Below are 20,542 nucleotides of genomic sequence, written 5' to 3'. Positions count from 1 at the left end.
CGCCACCTCCGTTTCTCCCGCCTCGCCCGCTATGGATCTGCCCGTGGGCCCGGGCGCGGCGGGGCCCAGCAACGTCCCGGCCTTCCTGACCAAGCTGTGGACCCTCGTGAGCGACCCGGACACGGACGCGCTTATCTGCTGGAGCCCGGTGAGGGGCTGGGCGCGCCGGCCCGGGGCTTTTGGGGGCGGGCAGCAGGGCGTCGGGAAAGAGCGTCCGAGGCCGCCCCTCGTCGCTCCTGCCGCGCGCTCCCCTGGGCTGGGCAGGAAGGGCCTCTCCTCCTCGGTCTCGCGCCGACTATGTGCGGGACAACTGCGGAAGCGCGTCTGGCCTTAGGGCAGCGCCCAGTTTCGCTGGCGAGCGTTGTGCCCAGGTGGCCCCCGTAGCTTCTCAGATGAGTTACCAGGGTGGTGGGGTCAGCAGCCTTCGGGAAGAAATCAGGACTTGGCGCAGGAATTGGAGAGCGTTACTCTAGTGGAAAAGGAAAAGGAGCGAAAACAGAAAGCAAAACGTCATAAAGTTCCGGTGGGTCTCGAGCCCGTGTCCGGAGACCAGAGCTGGGTTTCCCAAGAGCGACTTTGTTTTTCGTTCCTCTCGGGACGTCTTCATTCGCGTCCCTGCCTCCAGTTGCCTGGCAGCAGGCTCGTTTCCGTGGTCTGACCTTGCAGACCGGACAATTCAGGCTTGCAGAGGTACAGCAGAGACTGTCTGGAGTTGCGGCTGAGAATCTGCCGTTCACGTCCGGACTGTGACGTCGTGTCCGGGGAAGGCCGGAGCCATAAGCTCAGGCCCGGCAGATGGGTGGCCTCGGCCGCCCTGGGCTGCGGAGCCTCTGGGCGCCTCCAGACATGCTTGCTCTCTTGAGGGCCCAGACGCTGGCTTTCTCAGACTCTCCTAAGTACTCCTCTTTCACAGCCTTAAGCCCTTAGGAACGAAGAACAGTCAGGGCTGAAGCGAGCCCTGAACTGGAGGCTGGGTCCTCTCGTTCCTGGGTTGTCTGTTTGCTGAAGTTCTGCCTCAAGACGGGGAGAGGGAGTAAAGAGACTAGAAATCCTGCAGCGTCCTTGTGGGGGACACTTTGTGTTGGTCCCAGTCACACATCCATGTGGCACTCCCCATTCCCACTGCTTGTTTCCGTAATGGTGGGCAGCATTCCCGAAGAGGGGGCCGTGCTTTCCTGCAGGCTGTCCTGTTACTACCATCCCTTCGTGGCAGGACTTGAACTTTGCTGAGCCAAGGAAATGACCCCATGCTTCTGTCATTATCCTTCCTTCTTTCTCTTTCCCCTTTCCCTTAACTCCCAGGCAGCACTCTTACCCGGTTTGGGGAGGGGCATCAGAGATCTTTTGGGATGTTCCGAGCTTAGTCCTACTGGGGTGATCGCCCCACCTCTTGACCTGCTTACTGCTTCTGCTTAAAGATCATGAGGCAGCGGGTGAAGCCCCACGAGCGAGCTCTCCAGGTCCCACTGCCTGTGCTCTGGGCAAGGCCTTGGAGCAGGAAAGCGGGAACCATCAAGCCTGAGACAGCCTCGCTCACAGTGGCTGCACCACCCGCCGGCCCTGCTGGCACTTTCTCCCCGGGGGGTGGAGGGGTGCTGGCTGGAGCCTGTGCATTTGAGCCCCCCTGGTCTGTCCACAGGCCGAGCAGGGCGTGCTTGGTGCAGGAGGCAGTGGGCGGGCTGGCACTGCCAGGCAGGACAGAAACGGAGCCCTTTGCTGGGTTGGGCAGGGGCTGCAGAGCTGCCCAGCCCTGAGAAAGGAGACAGCCCCCTGCCTCAGTGATGCCCACACAAGCCCCGGGCCTCTGTCAGAAAGTCCTCATGGAGACTTCTGCAGACTTGCAGCCCAAAGTCCAACTTCCAGAGACCTTGGAAGGTTCTGGCGTCTGTGCTCTCGGTGCCTTCCCCCTTGTGCTGGAAGTTTTCTCCCCATTCTGCCAAGAGGACCCTGCGTTTGACCCGGGGGACCAGGGAAAGGCGGTAGTGGGGTGGCTGACCCTCAAGGCTGAGTAATAGGGGGGGTGGGGGTTGGTTTCCAGCCCCAGAAACTCTGGCCGGGGGGCCAGTCCGGCAGTGTCGTGCGTCCTCAGCACAGCCCAGGGGACGGCCAGCAGGTCGCTGCCCGGAGAGTCGTGTTGGCTTCGCCCCCTTCCAGACCCCTTGCCAGTTACCGATGCGCTTGGGGTGGAGCCACTGCCGAAGAGGCCGGGGCTGCCCTGCGGGGCCCGAGGCCCCGCTGCCCTCGGGAGGGAAGCTGGCGAGCGCAGCGGCTCTCCTGACCCCACTCCCACGGGACAGGGTGGGGGGAGGGAGCGCGTAGGTGAAGGAGGCTCGTCTTTCTAGGCTGCGGGCGCTTCGAGTCCCTAAGAGCGAGGGCCTCCTTCGCCTAGGATGGCCCGTGTGAGCACCGGCAGTCAGAGGGTCAGAGGGTCCCCCTGGAGAGCAGTGCCTGCAGTCAGGTCGCCAGCTCCCTGTGGGACCCTTCGAGGAGGGTCCTGGTCGCACCTGGCCACTCTGAGCTGGCCGAGGACCGTTTTCGGGGCTCCCGCGACAGGCAGGGCTGCTCCTCCTCCTGGCCCGGGAGCCATGTGGGCCCCAGCAGGCCCTCCGGCCCGCCCTCGGGGATGGGCAGTGGCCCCGAAAGGCCGGAGGCGCACCCGGTGCAGGCTGTGAGGGGCGCTGGCGGCCTGGAGGCTCCTGGTGCCCCCTGCACCTGCCAAACAGGACATGGCCGTCCCTATCCAGTCCCTGGGCGCAGCGGGAGGCCCAGCCCCTTGGGTATCGGTTCCCCTCCTTCCACAGCCCCACGTGGAGGTGACAGCCGGCCTTTTAGAGACACAGGAACTGAGTCCCAGAGACATCAGGAAACAGACGAAGAGCTGGGGGACGGCTGAGCAGGACCCGAAGTCCACGGTCTCTCGCTCACCTCTGGAGCCAGAGGCGTCCAGCTCTGGCTCACGCCTGCCCTCGCCACACTCCACGTCTCCCGGGTAGAGGGCAGCACGAGGCCTCCACCTGTGGGGTCCGGGCTCCGGCTCCACCCCACCTGCTTCCTTGCTTGCTTTTTTTTTTTTTTTTAAATAAATAAATTTATTTATTTATTTATTTATTTTTGGCTGCCTTGGGTCTTCGTTGCTGCGTGCGGGCTTTCTCTAGTTGTGGCGAGCGGGGGCTACTCTTTGTTGTGGTGCACGGGCTTCTCATTGTCGTGGCTTCTCTTGTTAGGGAGCACAGGCTCTAGGCACACGGGCTCAGTAGTTGTGCACGGGCTTAGTTGCTCCGCGGCATGTGGGATCTTCCTGGACCAGGGCTCGAACTTGTGTCCCCTGCATCGGCAGGTGGATTCTTAACCACTGCGCCGCCAGGGAAGCCCCTACCTGCTTTCTTAGCTTGACCTCAGCCCCACTTGGACTGACCAGTACTTGGTCCTCATAGAATTGTAGTTTGTATTTTTACACGAGAGTCCCCCCTTTCCCCTTCTGTAGAGATGTATAGGTATATGTATAGATGGATGGATGGATGGACGAGTCGGGCAGAGATCTATAAACGGCGGGCTATGTGTGTGGCCTCCTGTCTACTTCCTCCCTCCGCGGTCCTGGGGTGGGCGAGGGGTGGTGAGGAGGGGCACAGGGGTCTCAGAAGGGGCTGGAGGGAGGGTAGATGGGCACAGCACGCCTGAGCCTGAGCCTGCCTGGCTCCACTGGGCCGTGTGTGCTCAGAATTCTTTATTAAAGGACCGGGGAGGGGTCAGCAGGGTCCACAGGACCCACCCTGGAATGAGCGGTCAGCTCCCATCAGATATCACAGGCGCCGGGCTAAAGACCCCAGAGCCTGCACCTTTGGCTGCAGGGTTTCCTTGAGATCTGCAGGGCTAGCAGAGGCTGGCCTCGCAGGCCGTGGAAGGAGGGAGGCCGGCTCCCTGAATGCTTCCCGATCCTGGAGGTGCTGGCAGCTGCCCCACAGTCTCCTGCCACTGGGAGGCCCCGGCAGTTACTGAGTCAGCAGTCACCCGTGTGCAGATGTTCAGCTGGGCCTGGAGACCCGAGCATGGGGCCAGCGGCTGGACATGAGCGGGGATGCTTTGGTCCTGGGGCCTGTGCTGCGACCCTGAGCAGAAATAAGAAAATGACGTGAAGACAGTGCAGATGGTCCTCTTCTCGGTTGCGGACAAGACGAGGGCCGGGGAGGGGACCGAAAGCGAGCTCCCCTCTGCACCCCGCCTTGTGCCTCCCGTGTCCTCCCGCCAGGCTGCGTTTCTCTGCTGCCACGTCCACGCGGCTCTAGTGGTCACACTGCACATGGGTGCCAGCCGCACGCCCACTGCTCCCGGAGCACATCACACGCACCAGTCTCTTGGGCTGGGGGACTAAAACGGGCCTTTTCTTCTGGGAATATACTTGAAAAGTACAGGTAGGCCTCTCATGGAATTACCATGGATGTTAATCCTGTTGAGTTGTGGGTGCTTTGAGAAAATATTCAAAGACAGAGATCCTCCCTCTGTAAAAATGTACTTACGTGCAAAACTTTGTATACGTTTCAGGTTGTTCACAGTTGTGTAGGAAATAGGGCCACAGTCTCTGAATTTACAGTAAGACTTGATATTTACTAAGAACTGCATCTCAGGGGCAAGGGCACTGCTCGCCAGCCAGCAGCTGGGCAACATCTTCTCCCCGGTCCTGCCGTATTTCCCGTCACTGGTTTCCGTTATATCCAAGGGTAAGCCAAGACTTCCTGCAAGAATTGCACGTGGTCAGCAGAGGAGGAGGAGACATCGGGTTCTGCAATGGACTCACCAGAAGGCCTTCTCAGACTTCTAACAGACCTTAAGGTCAGGCTGGCAGGACACATTCAACATGGACTCAACCCACCAACAGTGTTCAGGATTGTTAAACAGGAGGGACAGGTGAGCCCTCCAGGTGCCTAGGCTTTCTATCTGGAGGCAGCGTTCAGACTCCGAGAGCCTGGCCTTTGGAGAAGCTGAGACAGCCAGAATTTGCAAGGCCTGGTACCAGAGAGGAGGAGCCGCACGTGAGCCCCTGTGGATCTTGGTCGAGTGCTGCTTCGCCCGTCCGTGTGGGGAGCCTGGGAAGCCGCCCGAGAACTTCCAGGGAAGGAGCAGCCACTGAGGAGCCGTGTGGTGCGCGACCTCCAGGCTCACCTAGAGTTGGCCGAGTCATCGATTCCTCACAGCCAGAGCGGAGAGACCACTCTAACATACAGAGCCCTGCACGGACCTCAGAACAGCCACGGCTTGAACGTGGGGCTGGATTAGCCCCAGAGAAAAAGGCTACCCAAATACGGTGTAAACGAGCTTAAAAACAAGCCTTAAAAGGATCTGGCTGATCCTTTCCTGCAGAACTGAGGGTGCAGTACTCTTGAAAGGAAGACAACTAAACTCAGACACAATGTAGTAAAATTCTTCGTGTCCAGGATCTAGTCAAAACTAATAGATGATCCACTTGGCATGAGAATGTGACCTGTAACAAAGAAGAGAAAAGTCATAGTAACAGATCCAGGTGTGATGGAAGTGGTGAGCAAGGACATTAAAAGAGTTATTAAAATGCTCTGTGTGCTCAAAGAAGTAGAGAGAAAACATTAAGACAGAGAAATGGAAGATATAAAAAGGAAGGAAATTGAACAAAATATCTCTGGAACAAGTGTCCCATGCAGAAGAATTCCAAATTATTTCTGTTGACTCCCTTCAAAGAGGTAACACATAATTCCCACCCTTCAGTGTTGGCTGCACACAGACTTCCTTCTGAGGAGTACAGGAGCGGGTGAGGGGAGAGACTGTACAGTGGAGATGCCTGACAGACAGGCCTCTGCCAGCAGTGATGAGTCACGTTGACGGGTGTGCCCTGACGTGCTGTGATGGGCAGGGCAAGCCACCTCTGTGGTCTTCCTCTCCAAAAACTTATGTAACCCCAACTCATCATGAGGGAAAAACATCCGATGAATCCAAGTTGAGCAACATTCTACACAATACCAGCCTAGTCCTCCTCAGAACTGTCAAGGGCATCAGAAACCAGGAAAGTCTGAGACTGTCAAGAATGACGTAAGAAGACGAGAATGTAATGTCTCGGATGATGTCCTGGAATAGAAAGACATTAGGTAAAAACTAAGGAAATCTGAACAAAATGGGGACTTTGGTTAAAAATAAACTATCAGTATATTGATTCGTTACTTGTGGCATATGCACTAATGCAGGGTGTTAATAATAGGGAAACTGGGCGTGGGATGTGTGGGAACTCTGTACTGTCTAGCTTTTCTGTAAATCTAACTTTCTAAAATTTAAAGCTTGTTTTTATAAGTCACTGGAGGGGATTAAACAGCAGATTAGAAACTGCAGAAGAAAAGATCACCGAACACTAGACTAGCAAAAGAAACTATGCAGTGATCACAGAGAGGAAAAAAAGACTGAAAAAAGTGAGCAGAGCCTTATGGGGATAATGTCACGTGGTCTGACACACAATTTAAGTTCCAGAGTAAAGGAGGGAGGAGAATTTTAGAAATACTGGTTGAAATTTTCCCCAGTTTTTTTTTTCTTTGAAAGCTGTAAACCCACAGATCCAAGAATTTCAATGATTCCCAAGGAGGATAAAGCACCAAAAAAAAATGATAACCAATGCACATCACAATCAAATTGCTGAAAGCAAGTGGTGAAGAGAAAATCTTAAAAGCAGCCAGAAAAAGAAAGGAAATTGCACACGGAAGAATAGGATAAGAATGAGACTGACTTTCTATCAGAGACAGCATGAGGCCTGGGACTGGAAGGGGCCCTGTAGGTGGAAGTCTGGTCAACACTCAAGACCTAGTGTAACTCACCACATCAACAGAACGGGGAAGAAAAGCCACATGATCTTCTCAACAGAGGCAGAAGCATTTGACAAAATTCAATATCCATTTCATGATAAAAACTCAGCAAGGGACTTCCCTGAGTGGCGCAGTGGTTAAGAATCCACCTGCCAGTGCAGGGGACACGGGTTCGATCCCTGGTCTGGGAAGATCCCACATGCTGCGGAGCAACTAAGCCCGTGTGCCACAACTACTGAGCCTGCGCTCTAGAGCCCGCAAGCCACAACTACTGAAGCCCACGCGCCTAGAGCCCGTGCTCCGCAACAAGAGAAGCCACCACAATGAGAAGCCCACGCAGCGCAACGAAGAGTAGCCCTCACTCGCCACAACTAGAGAAAGCCTGTGTGCAGCAACGAAGACCCAACACAGCCCTAAATAAATAAATAAATAAATAAATAAATAAATTTTTTTTAAAAGCTCAGCAAACTAGGAAGGGAAATTCGTCGATCTCATAAAAAGCTTCTACCAAAAAAACCCTACTGCTAACATTATACTTAATGGTGAAAAACTGATACTTTCCCCCAAGACTGGAAAAGAAGGCAAGGATGTCTGCTCTTACTGCTTTTCCTTAATATCTATTGGATGCCCTGGTCAGGCAATATGGCAAATATATAAATAAAGGACATCAAGATTGAAATGCAAGAAATAAAACTCTCTATTCATAGAAAACATTATTGTTTACTTAGCAAATCCCAAAGAATCTACAGAAAAGTTATTAGAACTAATGAATGAGTTTCGTGAGGTCACAGGATTCAAGGCCAATATACAGAAATGGAATATATTTCTATGTACTAGTAACGAACTGTTGAAAATGGAAATATTTACAGTGCTACAAAAACCACAGAACACTTACTGGTTGTATTATCTATGGCTGTGTAACCAGTCACCTCCAAACTAACTGCCTAAAACAACAAACCCTTGTTACCTCCCAGTGTCTGAGAGCCGTGAGCTGGCTGCCTCAGGATCTCTTGTGAGGGTGCAGCCATCTCAAGACTCAGCTGGGGGGACTTTCTTGGTGGTCCAGTGGTTAAGACTTCGCCTTCCAATGCAGGGGGTGTAGGTTCGATCCCTGGTCAGGGAGCCAAGGTCCCACATGCCTCTCAGCCAAAAAACCAAAAGATAAAACAGAATTAATACTGTAACAAATTCAATGAAGACCTTGAAAGTGGTCCACATCAAAAAAATCTTAAAAAAAAAAAAAGACTCAGCTGGGTGCTGGCAGCCTCAGTTCCTCACCATGTGGACCTCTCCTTAGGGCTGCTTTCAGCATGTCACCTTGCCTCTCCCAGGGCAAGCGATCTGAGAGAGCAAGAGCCCAAGGTGGGCTTGTAATGTGTTCTCAAATACCATCGTGTCTGTTGGATGCTGTTGGTCATAGAGAACATTCCTGGTAGATCATGGAAGGGGACAGCACAAGCTGTGAACTCCTGGAGGTGGAGATCCTTGGAGGCCATCTGTAGACTAGTTATCATGGGGTAAATCTTGCAAAATGTGTGTGTGTGTGTATATATATATATATATATATATATATATATATATATACACACACATACACACACAAACACATATATATACGTGTATAATTTATTCATTGAAAACTATAAAACATGGCTGAGAAAAAGACATAAGTAGGTTCCACACAATCCCAGTGAAATCCAAGCAGAAATTTTTGTGTGCACTAACCTTCAGTTTATAAATTTTTTTTTTTTTTAACTTTGGGTTTTATTTATTTATTTATTTATTTATGGCTGTGTTGGGTCTTCGTTTCTGTGCGAGGGCTTTCGCTAGTTGCGGCAAGTGGGGGCCACTCTTCATCGCGGTGCGCGGGCCTCATTATCGCGGCCTCTCTTGTTGCGGAGCACAGGCTCCAGATGCGCAGGCTCAGTAATTGTGGCTCACGGGCCTAGTTGCTCCGTGGCACGTGGGATCCTCCCAGACCAGGGCTCGAACCCGTGTCCCCTGCATTGGCAGGCAGATTCTCAACCACTGCGCCACCAGGGAAGCCTAACCTTCAGTTTATATGAAAAAGCAAAGGACAGAGAATAGTCAAACTTTTTTTTTTTTTTTTTTAAGGAGAACAAAGTTAGAAGACTCACACTATCCGATATCAAGACATACTGAAAAGCTATAAAAATCAGTACTGAGTGATATTGGCATATCTATAAACATACAAATAAGTGGAACAGACTAGAGAGTCCAGAAGTAGGCCCACCCATTCAAGGTTATTTGATTTTTGACAAAGATGCCACTGTAATTCAATAGAGGAAGAACTGTCTTTTCAACAAATGATGCTGGAATAATTGGACTTCCACAAGCACAAATGTGAGCCTGTCCTGTGCTTAATACTATATACAAAAATTAAACATAGATTGAAATATAAGAGCTAAAACTATATAACTTCTAGAAGGAAAAAACCCGGACACAAATGTTCATAGCACTTATTTATAATAGCAAAAAACAGGACACAACCCAAATGTCCATTAACTGGTGAGTGGAAGACAAACTGTGGGACATCCCTACAATGGAATACTACTCAGCATTTAAAAGGAACAAACAGCTTACCCTTGCAATACTATGGCTGCATCTCAAAGGCATTATGCTAAGTGAGAGACTACATACAAACACAAAAGGCTACATACCCTGTGATTCCATTTATATGACATTCCAGAAAAGGCAAAACTATGGGGACAAAAGATCAGTGGTTGCCTGGGGATGAGGGAGGGGGTTGACTGCCAAGGGACGTAGGGGTGATTTGGGGGGTAGATGGAAATGTTCTGTATTCCTCACTTGTGCGAGTAAACAGCTGTGTGTCAGAAATGGAGAGCTGTTCATTTAAAATGGTAAACTGTACATAGATTATAGCTTCCTTTTCAGAGATATGGAGGTACGTCCCAGACGGCCAGCCATGTGGAGACACCCAATCAGTCAGCAAGGGTAGAGCTCAGCAAGCAGTCTGGCATGGGGTGAGACAGGATGTGCTTGAGGTCGTGTGGGTGAATGGTAGATGCCACGTGGGGAGACTGAGGCACAGTGGCAGCCTGCAGATGCCACCATCAAGACTCGCAAGAGTGCAGCCTCCAGAGGAGCCCTGTTTTCTTCCCTCATTTTCCATCTGACAGGATATCCACCTCCTGTGCCACAGGCATTCCCCAGCAGCCCACCAAACTCTTCCTGTCTGAAAATGTGTGAGATCCACATAAAGCAGTGCTGAAAGGGAAATAAGAATGGCTTCTGAGCTTCCACATTAAAGTAAAAAAGAGCAAAGTAAGCCCAAAGCAAGCAGAAGGAAAGAAATAATAAAGACAACAAAAATCAATGAAATTGAAAACAGTAAAACATGATAAATGAATTCAAAAGCTGAATGTTTCAAAAGATTGAGATCGGTAACTTGTGGAATGACTGACAGAAGAAAAAAGGTAAATTACTAATATCAGGAATCACAGAGGATATATCACTACAGATGCCACAGGTGGCAAGAGGATAATAAGGAAGTACTACAAACAACTCTATGCATGTAAAGTTGATAAAATGGACCAATTCCTTGAAAAGCACAAACGGCCAAAACTCACCCAAGGTGAAACATAACTATTAGTGGTCCTGAGTCTATTAAAGAAATAGAATTCCTAGTCATAAACCTTCCTAAAAAGAGATTTTCAGGCCCAAATGATTAGACAAAAAACAGTCCAAGAAAATTACAGACCAATATGCTTCATAATGTCTTCTATAAAATTTTAGCAAATCAAATTTGGCAGTACATAAAAAGAATAATGTCACAACAAATGGGATTTATCCCAGGAATGCAAGGATGGTTCAAGATTTTTAAATCAATATAATCCACCATGTTAACAATCTAAAGAAGAAGAACCACATGATCATATTATTTGATTCAGAAAAAGCATTTGACAAAATTTGATGTTCGTGATATTAAAAAAAAAAAAAAATCCTTCCAAAAACTAGGAAAACTAGGGCTAGCAGGGACCTTCCTCAGCTTGATACAAAAGGATCTTTAAAAAAAAACAACACACACACAAAAAAAATCCTACACCTAATATCATACATAATGGTAAGACACTGAAAGCTTTGCTCATAAGATCAGAACAAAGCACAAAGTCTGTTTTCACCAGTTCTAGCTAATAGTGTACTGGAAGTCCTGCCCAGTACATTAAGACAAGAAAAAGAAATTAAAGGCTAACTGGGGTGAGGGTAATTGAAGCCCCAGTATTCTCAGCCTGCCATGCCTGGGGTAGAGCCTCCATTCTATAGGTGGGGGCAAAATGGAGAAGAGGACCCTCAACCTCTTGGCTGCAATCACCAGGAATTTAGCCTCTTCACCTTCAAGTTGGACAAGATGAGAAATGCTGGTGGCCTGCCCCTCAGTAAGATACAGAAAGCTTTGGTTGTAAACTGAGGGGAGAGGAATCCCCACCTCTAGGCCATAGCCTCCCAGAGTGTCATATCAATCCAGGTGAACTGGTGTGAGGAGGACGGAATAAGTTATGGCTAAAATGTTACAGACTCACTGTTCATACTGAGTTTTAGGTTTTCTTGAATAAATGTCTCTTCATTTGTTATATGCCTTTAGGACAATTTCCAGAGACTTTAGATGACTTAAATAAGCTTCGTTTTTTCCTTCTTGGAGTGGTTCGCTGGATCTCCTTAGCTGCCTTCACAGAGAAACCTTGCCTTTATCTTCAAAGGATAGTTTTGCTGGATATAGAATTCTTGGCTGACAGGTTTTTTTTCTTTCAGCACTTTTGGTATGTCGTCCCACTGGCTTCTGGCCTGCATGGTTTCTGATGACAAATTAGCTGTTATTAGGGATTCCTTGTACATGATGGGTCTATTCTCTCTTACTGCTTTCAAGATTCTTCCTTGGTCTTTTGCTTTCTTCAGTTTGATTATGGATATCTAGATGTGAATCTCTTTGAGTTTATCCTTGGAATTTGTTTAGCTTCTTGGATATTTTTCATCAAACTTGGGAAGTTTTCTGCCATTATTTCTTCAGATATTCTTTCTGTCCCTTTCTCTCCTCTCCTTTATGCATATGTTGGTCTTTGGTGGTGTACCACATTGTCTCTGAGGCCTGTTCACTTTCTTCATTCTTTTCTCTTTCTGTCTCTCAGCCTAGGTAATCTCAGTTGAATATCTTCCTTCACGTTTGCTGATTCTTTCTTATTCCTGCTTGGATCTGCTCTTGAGCCCTCTAGTGAATTTTAAATCTGAGTTGTTACACTTTTCAACTCCAGGATTTTTTTTTGTGCATATTTATAACTTCTATTTTTATTGTTATTCTTTGTTCTAAGAGATATCATTCTTATGCTTTCCTTTATTTCTTTAGATGCCATTTTGTTTTGTTCTTCGAACATATTTCAAATACCTGATTTTAAAGTCTTTGTCTAGTAAGTCCAACATCTGAGCTTCCTTAGGGACAGTTTCTTTCGGTTGCTTTTTTTCCCATGTATGGGTCATACCTTGTTTCTTTGCATGTTTCGTAATTTTTTGTTGAATGTTGGACTTTCCATTAATATAATGTGGCATGTGTTAAACTCAGTATCAGATTTTCTCCGCTCGCCAGGATTTGTCGCTGTTTTCTTGTCGTTGCTGTTTGTTTAGTGACTTTTCTGAACTAATTCTGGGCAGTTTGTGTTCTTTGTTGTGTGTGGTCACTGAGTTCTCTGCCCAGTTAGCTCATTGGTCAGGGAGTAAAGGGAGCAGGAATGTCCTTCAATGCCTGGAGACAATAACCCTCCCAGCCTCTGCAGGGGACTCTGTATGTGCTGGGCGTGCCTTCACCTCCCAGCCAGGTAGTTGACACCTTGACTTTCTCCTCCACTTCCTGCTTATGCAGAGCCTCAGTCAGCCAGAGGTGAGAGGGCCTTCTCAGGTCTCTCTCAGGTGTGCACACAGCTCTACATGTGCATGTGACTTCTAGATCCCCTGGAATATTTTGGAGCTTTTCAAAGCTCCTCTTGATATCTCATTCCCCAGCTCTTCCTTTTAAGTTTTCTGGTTAGCTTGTTTTTCCCCGTCTGTTGTCCACTTCTTAGGCAGCCACAAGTTTTAAAATTGCCTCTAGATGTTTTCAACAAACATCCCTAGGGAAAGGCTTTTTATACTAAGAGAGCTTCCAGTCAAATCAAACAAAAACAGCCTTGCAAGTGGAACCTTCCAGGGAGTTGCCATACAGGCCTTGAAGGAGCCCCAGCCCCATTCTCACCCTGTGGCTGCCGGAATGCTGGCTCCCCCACGATTTCAGCTGTTGGTTTTCACAGCTACGGGAAAGGAGGTGGGAACAGGGCGAGTTTGAATGCCACAGCTCACTGATCTTACTGAGATTCAACCGTTTCTTGAATAAATTCTCCCCATGTTGCTGCAGTCCTTTGGGTGAGTTTCAGGGTTCTGAAGAAGTTGACTAAACATTTTTTGCTAGTTTTCTTATTGCTTCTTTGGAGGAAAAAAGCTTTAGAGGTCTCTCTTCCACCATTTCTCCTCACCTCACACTTACATCTGTTTATTGTCATGTCTGTGTCTGTGTTGAGAAGCGTTGCTGCGTCCTGGTCACTGCCATGGGGATCTTCTGGCTCTTCCCTGTCCCTCGTCCCAGGGGAGGACTGCGCCCGCCCCCGGGCCCTGCCAGCACAGAGGGCTGCCTTGTCGCCCTCCCAGTAGCTTTTGGACTGAGGTCAGGAAAGAAATGGAAGAGCAGCGTAGCAGTTTTTTCATCTCTGTTTTTTGTCTCTGTTGCCAAAAGAAAAACAAAGCTGCGTTTCTGAACGTGACTGTGTTGTTTTCCTCCAGAGTAACTGAAATCAGGTTCCTGTTTTCTTGGCTGCCTCCGTTTGGGGTCTTGGCTGTTCTTAGGGGAAATTTGCTGATTAAAGCTAGCACGAGGCCCCCTGAGGGAGGGGCCTGCAGTGCTCTGAGGTGCTTCTTGAACGGTCCTCTGCAGCCCGGGTGAGCGGGCCTCGGCAAGGGTGCTGGGTCCCAGGGCGACCTCCACCCTGGGTGGGGGCACAGCCCCTGCACGGAGGCGGCTGCATGACCCCTGCGTCTCCTGGCAGAGTGGGAACAGCTTCCACGTGCTGGACCAGGGCCAGTTCGCCAAGGAGGTGCTGCCCAAGTACTTCAAGCACAGCAACATGGCCAGCTTTGTGCGGCAGCTCAACATGTGTGAGTGCGCTGCCCCGGGGCCCCGCTCACTGGCCTGGTGCAGCCCCCAGGCTCTGACCCCTGGGTAGCCCGGGGGCATGGCCCGGAGCCCGCGCACCTGCGGGGGGAGGGGGTGTCACGGGGGGTGTGGAGGCTCCCTGGGACCGAGACCACCCAGCCACCTCAGGCAGGGCTCCCAAGAGGGCAGTGCTGGGCGTTTCCCCACCCCCCAGCCTCCCTCGTCCTCCAGCGGGGCGGTGGCCGTGCTGGAGTGAGGGGCTGGGTCCCCAGCCCTGAGGCAGCACTGCCCCCACCCCGTCGCACGCAGATGGCTTCCGGAAGGTGGTCCACATCGAGCAGGGCGGCCTGGTCAAGCCAGAGAGGGACGACACCGAGTTCCAGCACCCGTGCTTCTTGCGCGGCCAGGAGCAGCTCCTCGAGAACATCAAGAGGAAAGTGACCAGCGTGAGTAGCCATCCTCCCTCCCCCACGTCCTCGGACCTCCCTCCAGGCCGTCAGCAGGAGCGGCGCCCACTCCCTGCCCTGCTGGCCTGGCCTGGCTGTGCCGAGCCCTCTTCCTGCTGGCAGCCCCTCCTCCATCGGCCACCACAGCGAAGGCCCCTCCAGACCGGCAGCCCCTTGGCCCTTTCTGCTGTATCCCACCCCCCCCCAGGCCATCTCAGTGACTGCTCCCCTGGGGACCCAGGTGTCCACCCTGAGGAGCGAGGACATAAAGATTCACCAGGACAGTGTCACCAAGCTGCTGACCGACGTGCAGCTGATGAAGGGGAAGCAGGAGAGCATGGACTCCAAGCTGCTGGCCATGAAGCAGTAGGTGCCGGGGCGCCGGGCAGGGGGGCTGCTGGGACCAGGAGGCCTCCTGGGGAGCGAGCGCAGGAGGGGGAGGGGGCGCCAGCGGAGGGCCTCTGCCCCCAGTCCTGCCCCGCTGGCTCCGAGACAGATGCTTCAGGTCTTCCACTCTCCAGACGGGACTAGGTTCTGGCTTGCACAGCCTCCCACCCTGCCAGGTTGAACTCATTTCCAGAAGGTGGGGTGGGACCCGGTTCCCACGGCAGCAAGCAGAGCTGGGCCCGGAGCAGCGGCCACGCCCTCGGGCTCCTCACACAACCCCTGAGCGGGCGCCTGGCATCACTAGGCACGGGTGTCGCCTCTCCTCAGGCCTGGGGAGCAGGAAGCACTTCGGGCTCTTTCTGGAACCCCTGCCCCTGGGGCATGTGTGGCCACTGCAGAACCAGCTCTAGGCTCCCCCCAGCCTCACATGTTTCTGGCTCCCCAAGTTGCAAATTCAGCTGTTTGTCTGTCTCTCATGCTACCCGGATTGTGCTCCAAATGTTGGGGGAAAGGATGCTATATATTGGGTTCCTTCAAACTCCATCACCCTCCTCGCCCAATGCCAATCATCATAATTGATCACAGAGAATGTGTAATAAGGCCTCTCTTCCTCAGCCAGGACCCCTGTGGAGGCTGGCTTAGGTCTCCTCCCATGTAATTGGGGCCCTGGGGACCTCAGGAACCCCAGCCCAGGGTGGCTGTCCATGTCTCGGTGTGGCCTCAAAGCCGCTCAGAGGGCCGGCCGTCGTGCCCCCCAGACCATGGAGGTTGCTCCTGGGCCCCGACTACTCACATCAGGGCACAGCAGAAGCCCCTGGCTGGGTGACACCTGGAGGTGGGACCAGGCGAATGTGGCCTCCGGGACATGGACACCTCTCAGGGTGAAGCCAGGAGGGTCTCTCGCACGTCAACGGGACATGCTGGGGGCTGAGCAGGGCTGGCCCCTTGGAGCGGCAGACCGTGGGCTGCTCCGGTGGCCCTTTCTGCCCCTCGAGGCCACCTCTGATCCCCTAAAGGCACAGGACAACCCCCCATATGCCTCCCTGTGGCCTGAAAGCCGTACTGCCCCCTTCCCCTGGGCTCCCCTCCCATTCTCAGCCTCAGTCTAGGGAGAGACGGCCAAGGGTGGGGGCCGCCCTCAAGGCTCTGCCACCTCGACCGTGACCGAGAAGGCCCTGGGGGTCTCGGCCCAGATCCTGGGGCGCACCAGCCGGCCCTGCCCAGGTCTCCACCGCAGCCCCGCTGCCCCCGCACCTGGCACCCCCGCGCGTCCTCCCCCCGCAGCGCAACAGCGTGAGGAGGGGTGGGGGCCCTGGCCTGGCCCCCAGACCGTCCCACAGCCTGTGCTCGGGTGGGGTGGGGATGGGCCGGCAGCTGGGCTTGTGGCGAGGCGCAGTCCCCCACCGCCCCGCTCCTGCCCGGGTTGGGTGGAGTGTCCTGACGGCGCCTGGTCTGTCGCAGCGAGAACGAGGCCCTGTGGCGGGAGGTGGCCAGCCTGCGGCAGAAGCACGCCCAACAGCAGAAAGTCGTCAACAAGGTGCGACGCCGGCCGGCGGGGGGCGGGGTCCCTGTCCGCAGCCAGGCTGACCACCTCTCCCCTGCAGCTCATCCAGTTCCTCATCTCGCTGGTGCAGTCGAACCGGATCCTGGGGGTGAAGAGAAAGATGTGAGGCGCTGGGCATGCCCACCTCCTGTTGGCTGCGTCCTGGGGGCCGCCGAGGCCGGGGACGCAGCTAACCTGCCCCTCCCCACAGCCCGCTGATGCTGAATGACGGCGGCTCTGCACATTCCATGCCCAAGTACGGCCGGCAGTACTCCCTGGAGCACATCCACGGCTCGGGGCCCTACTCGGTGAGCGGCGCGCGCCGCGGGGGGCGGGGGGCGATGCGGCGGCAGGCGCTGCATGTGGTCACCTCCCTCTGGTGGCAGGCTCCGTCCCCGGCCTATAGCGGCTCCAGCCTCTACCCCCCAGACGCTGTTGCCAGCTCCGGACCCATCATCTCCGACATCACCGAGCTGGCCCCCGGCAGCCCCTTGGCCTCCGCGGGCGGGAGCGTAGCTGAGAGGTGGGCCAGGCGCCTTCCCGGCAGGCGGGAGTGGGTGGGGCTGGCGGAGGCGCCTGCTGACACGTGCGCCCCCTGTGCAGGCCCCTGTCCAGCAGCCCCCTGGTTCGAGTCAAGGAGGAGCCCCCCAGCCCACCTCGGAGCCCCCAGGCAGAGGATGCCAGTCCCAGCCAGCCGTCCTCCATGGTGGAGACGCCCCTGTCCCCGACCGCCCTCATTGATTCCATCCTGCGGGAGAGCGAGCCTACGCCGGCCGCCTCGGCCCCGGCCCTCGCTGATGCCGGGGGCCGCCCCCCGTCGCCCCGGCCTGCCTCGGCCCCTGAGAAGTGCCTCAGCGTAGCCTGCCTGGACAAGTGAGTGCCGGCCGCTCACCCGCCGGCCGCTGGAAGCACGGCCGGGCCTCTGACGGGGGCCGTCTGCGGGGCTGGACACGGGCGGCCCTCAGGCCTGCGGCTTCGGGCTTGCTGGGCATGAGCTCTCGGACCTGGCCCTGAGCACAAAACTCAGGGCTGGGGAGGGAGGGAGATGCCAACCAGGTGATCCCACGGCCCTTCCGCCGCAGGAGCCCAGGCGTGTGGCCAGGCCGCCCTCTCCTGCAGCAGGCTGCTGGGTCCCTGTGTCCGTCCTGTCGCCCCAGAGGTGGGCAGGCGAGGGTGGGGGCTGGGAGTCTGCCTGGCCCCCACCTGCAATCGGGGGGCTCTTGTCTTTCTATCTTTCAGTTTGGCTCGCGCTCCACAGATGTCTGGGGTCGCCCGCCTCTTTCCCTGCCCCTCCTCCTCTCTGCATGGCCGAGTCCCGCCAGGGTTAGCGCTCTCCCACCGGGGAGGGAGGAGGGCTCTGCGGAGCTCGGGCCCCTCCCCAGCCGCGGACCGGAGCCCAGCCCGGCTGGGAGCACTCAGCCCTGCCTGGTGAACGGGCAGCCCGGGCCCTCTGCGGCAGGGACTGGCCCCCGGGCTCCGGGGCCCAAGCCGGCACCCCGAGTTGCTGACTGACAGAGGACGGCCCAGGTGCTGTGCTGACTGGCCTCCTCTAAGGAGAGGGCAGGGCGTTTTTGTTCGCAGCCGCAGGCCCGGTCTCTTTCCTGGCAGGCACGGGGGAGAGGCTGGCCCACCCAACGCCGAGCACGGCTCCTCTCCTCCTCCTGCGGTCTTCCGGTGCAAAGGCCCAAGCTTATCGAGCCTGAAAATCTGGGCCCCCGCCCCATTCTGAGCACTGAACTCCTCCTTGGCCCTCCTGCCATCTTGGCCCAGCCTAAAATGCTGCCAGAGGCCTTACGGGGCCTCACGGTGACCGGTGACGGCGGGGCCTGAGCCACTCCCCCCGGTGGCCAAGGATCCTGGCTCGCACACTGCCCCACCGGGCCCGGGCTGGCAGCGCAGAGGGGCCCTACCTTGGAGGGCCTCCCGTGAGCCCGAGCAGGGTGGGTGGTGGCCGAGGGGAGCCCTTCTCTGGCAGGTGGGCGTGAGCGCTGGCAGGAAGGCGCCTGGGTGGGGACGCCGGAGTGCCGCTTCACCCGATTGCCTCCCTCTGGCCAGGACCGAGCTCAGCGACCACCTGGATGCCATGGACTCGAACCTGGACAGCTTGCAGACCATGCTGACGAGCCACGGCTTCAGCGTGGACACCAGCACCCTGCTGGACGTGAGTCCCGGCCCCGCCCGCCCCGCCCGCCCCGCCCACAGGCACGGCCTGACCGCCCTCCCTTCCCTGCAGTTGTTCAGCCCTTCGGTGACAGTGCCTGACATGAGCCTGCCCGACCTTGACAGCAGCCTGGCCAGCGTGCGTAGGGTGTGGGGGTGGCGGGGTGGCGGGGGAGAGGATCCGGGAGCCCTCACCACGCTCCCTCCGCCCCAGCAGATCCAGGAGCTCCTCTCTCCCCAGGAGCCCCCCAGGCCTCTTGAAGCAGAGAGCAGCAGCCCTGACTCAGGTGAGCTGAGCCTGCCCGCCCCCGCCCCTGCCCCGTGCCCCGTGCCCTCGCGCCAGCACCCTGACCTGCTCGGTCCCCGCCCCCAGGGAAGCAGCTGGTGCACTACACGGCCCAGCCCCTGCTCCTGCTGGACCCGGGCTCCGTGGACGTCGGGGGCAGCGACCTGCCGGTGCTCTTCGAGCTGGGAGAGGGCTCCTACTTCTCCGAGGGAGATGACTACGCAGACGACCCCACCATCTCCCTGCTGACGGGCTCTGAGCCCCCCAAAGCCAAGGACCCCACTGTCTCCTAGAGGCCCCAGGAGGAGGGCCGGCCTGCGCCACCCCGCCCCACCCCCCCCCCCAGTGCAGGGCTGGTCTCAGTAGTACCGGGCCGGCTGGGCGGGCATGGCCCCAGTCAGCAGCGAGGGCCCAGCCCCACGAGCAGTGGCCTCGGACTGACCGGTACACGGGTGCTCATAGAAGTGTATTTTGGATTTTTACACGAGAGTCCCCCCTTTCCCCTTCTGTAGAGATATACAGGCATATACACGGACGGACGGACAGACGAGACAGAGATCTATAAACGACGGGCTGTGCGTGTGGCCTCCCTGTCTGTTTCCTCCCGCGGGGGTCCTGGGGTGGGCGGGGGGTGGTGAGGAGGGGCACAGGGGTCTCAGAAGGGGCTGGAGGGAGGGTAGATGGGCACAGCACGCCTGAGCCTGAGCCTGCCTGGCTCCACTGGGCCGTGTGCACGCAGAAGTCTTTATTAAAGGACCGGGGAGGGGTCAGAGGGCCCCTAGGAACGCCACTGCCAGCTCTGCACCAGGTGGGACACAGGTGGGTGCGCCGTTGTGTATCTGCCCAGCAGAGCCACCTCCACTGCGCTCATGTCACGAGGGGCCGGGCTGGCTTTGGCAAAAGGGAGGCGCGGGGTCTGGCAGAGGAGGGAGGGAGCGGAGCACAGCACTCACTGCCCCTGGGTCAGGCGGCCGCGGGTGAGCACGTGCGCGCGCGGTACGGGGGGCAGGCCAGGGCAGCCCACCCGCTGTCCGGCCCCACCCGGCTCACGCGCTGCTTGCCATTCTCCCGGCAGCCGCCCAGGAGGCAGGGGGCAGGGAGATGCGGCCTGTAACCCCTTGGACTCAAAGGGCACCCCCAGGAGGCCTCCCTCTCCCAAAAACACCACCGTGACCCAGAGGCGGCGAGGACTTGGGGCTGAGCAGCTTCTGGCTGGGGCAGGGGCAGCGTGGCTCTGAGACCAGCGCCCGGTCACCTCCTCACACACCCACCTTGTTGGGCTGTGGCTGTACGTCAGGGCACACCTGGCCCGGCACAGCCTCGGGGTTCCACCAGAGGTGGGAACAGGAGCCCGGGGGTGCCCCCACCTCCCTGGCAAGCTCTGAGCGGCAAGCTCTGGGAGCAAGGTATCCCGAGGGCCACACTCAGGATGTATCAAGTGGACCATCCAGCCCAGTCAATGCCAGGAAAACAGGGCAGGGCTGGGAAGGGGCCAGGGAGGCCTCAAGCCAGCAGTATCAGGGGGGCCACTGAGAGGGAGGCGCTGGATGAGGGTTGGGTCAGGCCACCTGCCTCATCCCAGAGGCCCAGGGCCCGCCCCAGGTGGGCACCCCAGCACATGGCTGCCCCTCCCCAGCGGCCTGTGGACTCGGCCTTTGTGTCCTCCGCAGCCTTGCCTTGGAGTCTGTTGGCCCCTCG

The 20,542-nt window shown here is 55.7% G+C and overlaps 1 protein-coding gene and 1 long non-coding RNA gene across 8 annotated transcripts; one reads left to right on the top strand and one right to left on the bottom strand.

Annotated features, from left to right (window-relative positions):
• Nucleotides 1-12: 12 nt before the first annotated feature.
• On the top strand, nt 13-19,422 carry HSF1 (heat shock transcription factor 1). Of its 7 annotated transcripts, none has more exons than XM_082363951.1 (14): nt 13-148; nt 13,916-14,024; nt 14,332-14,468; nt 14,710-14,834; nt 16,317-16,392; nt 16,460-16,521; nt 16,610-16,706; nt 16,785-16,921; nt 17,002-17,271; nt 17,638-17,721; nt 18,454-18,559; nt 18,632-18,697; nt 18,776-18,845; nt 18,932-19,422. In XM_082363951.1, the coding sequence occupies exons 1-14, from the start codon at nt 32-34 to the stop codon at nt 19,135-19,137; spliced, it is 1,662 nt and encodes a 553-aa protein (XP_082220077.1). In that variant the 5' UTR covers nt 13-31; the 3' UTR covers nt 19,138-19,422. The 7 variants fall into 7 exon arrangements, with proteins under 7 accessions (XP_082220077.1, XP_082220076.1, XP_082220075.1 ...); XM_082363950.1 differs by having other exon boundaries at nt 14,677-14,834; nt 18,800-18,845; XM_082363949.1 differs by having other exon boundaries at nt 14,677-14,834.
• LOC309614971 lies at nt 3,710-13,907 on the bottom strand. Its single transcript, XR_014236480.1, has 3 exons — nt 8,864-13,907; nt 4,515-8,537; nt 3,710-4,106 (listed from the first exon to the last, which is right to left on the bottom strand). It is a non-coding gene; the product is annotated as an uncharacterized lncRNA (long non-coding RNA).
• Nucleotides 19,423-20,542: the final 1,120 nt, after the last annotated feature.

Source organism: Balaenoptera borealis (assembly GCF_965194805.1).
Source record: "Balaenoptera borealis genome assembly, chromosome: 17".
NCBI classification, from domain to species: Eukaryota; Metazoa; Chordata; class Mammalia; order Artiodactyla; family Balaenopteridae; genus Balaenoptera; species Balaenoptera borealis.
This window is presented reverse-complemented; position numbering and strand designations above follow the sequence as displayed.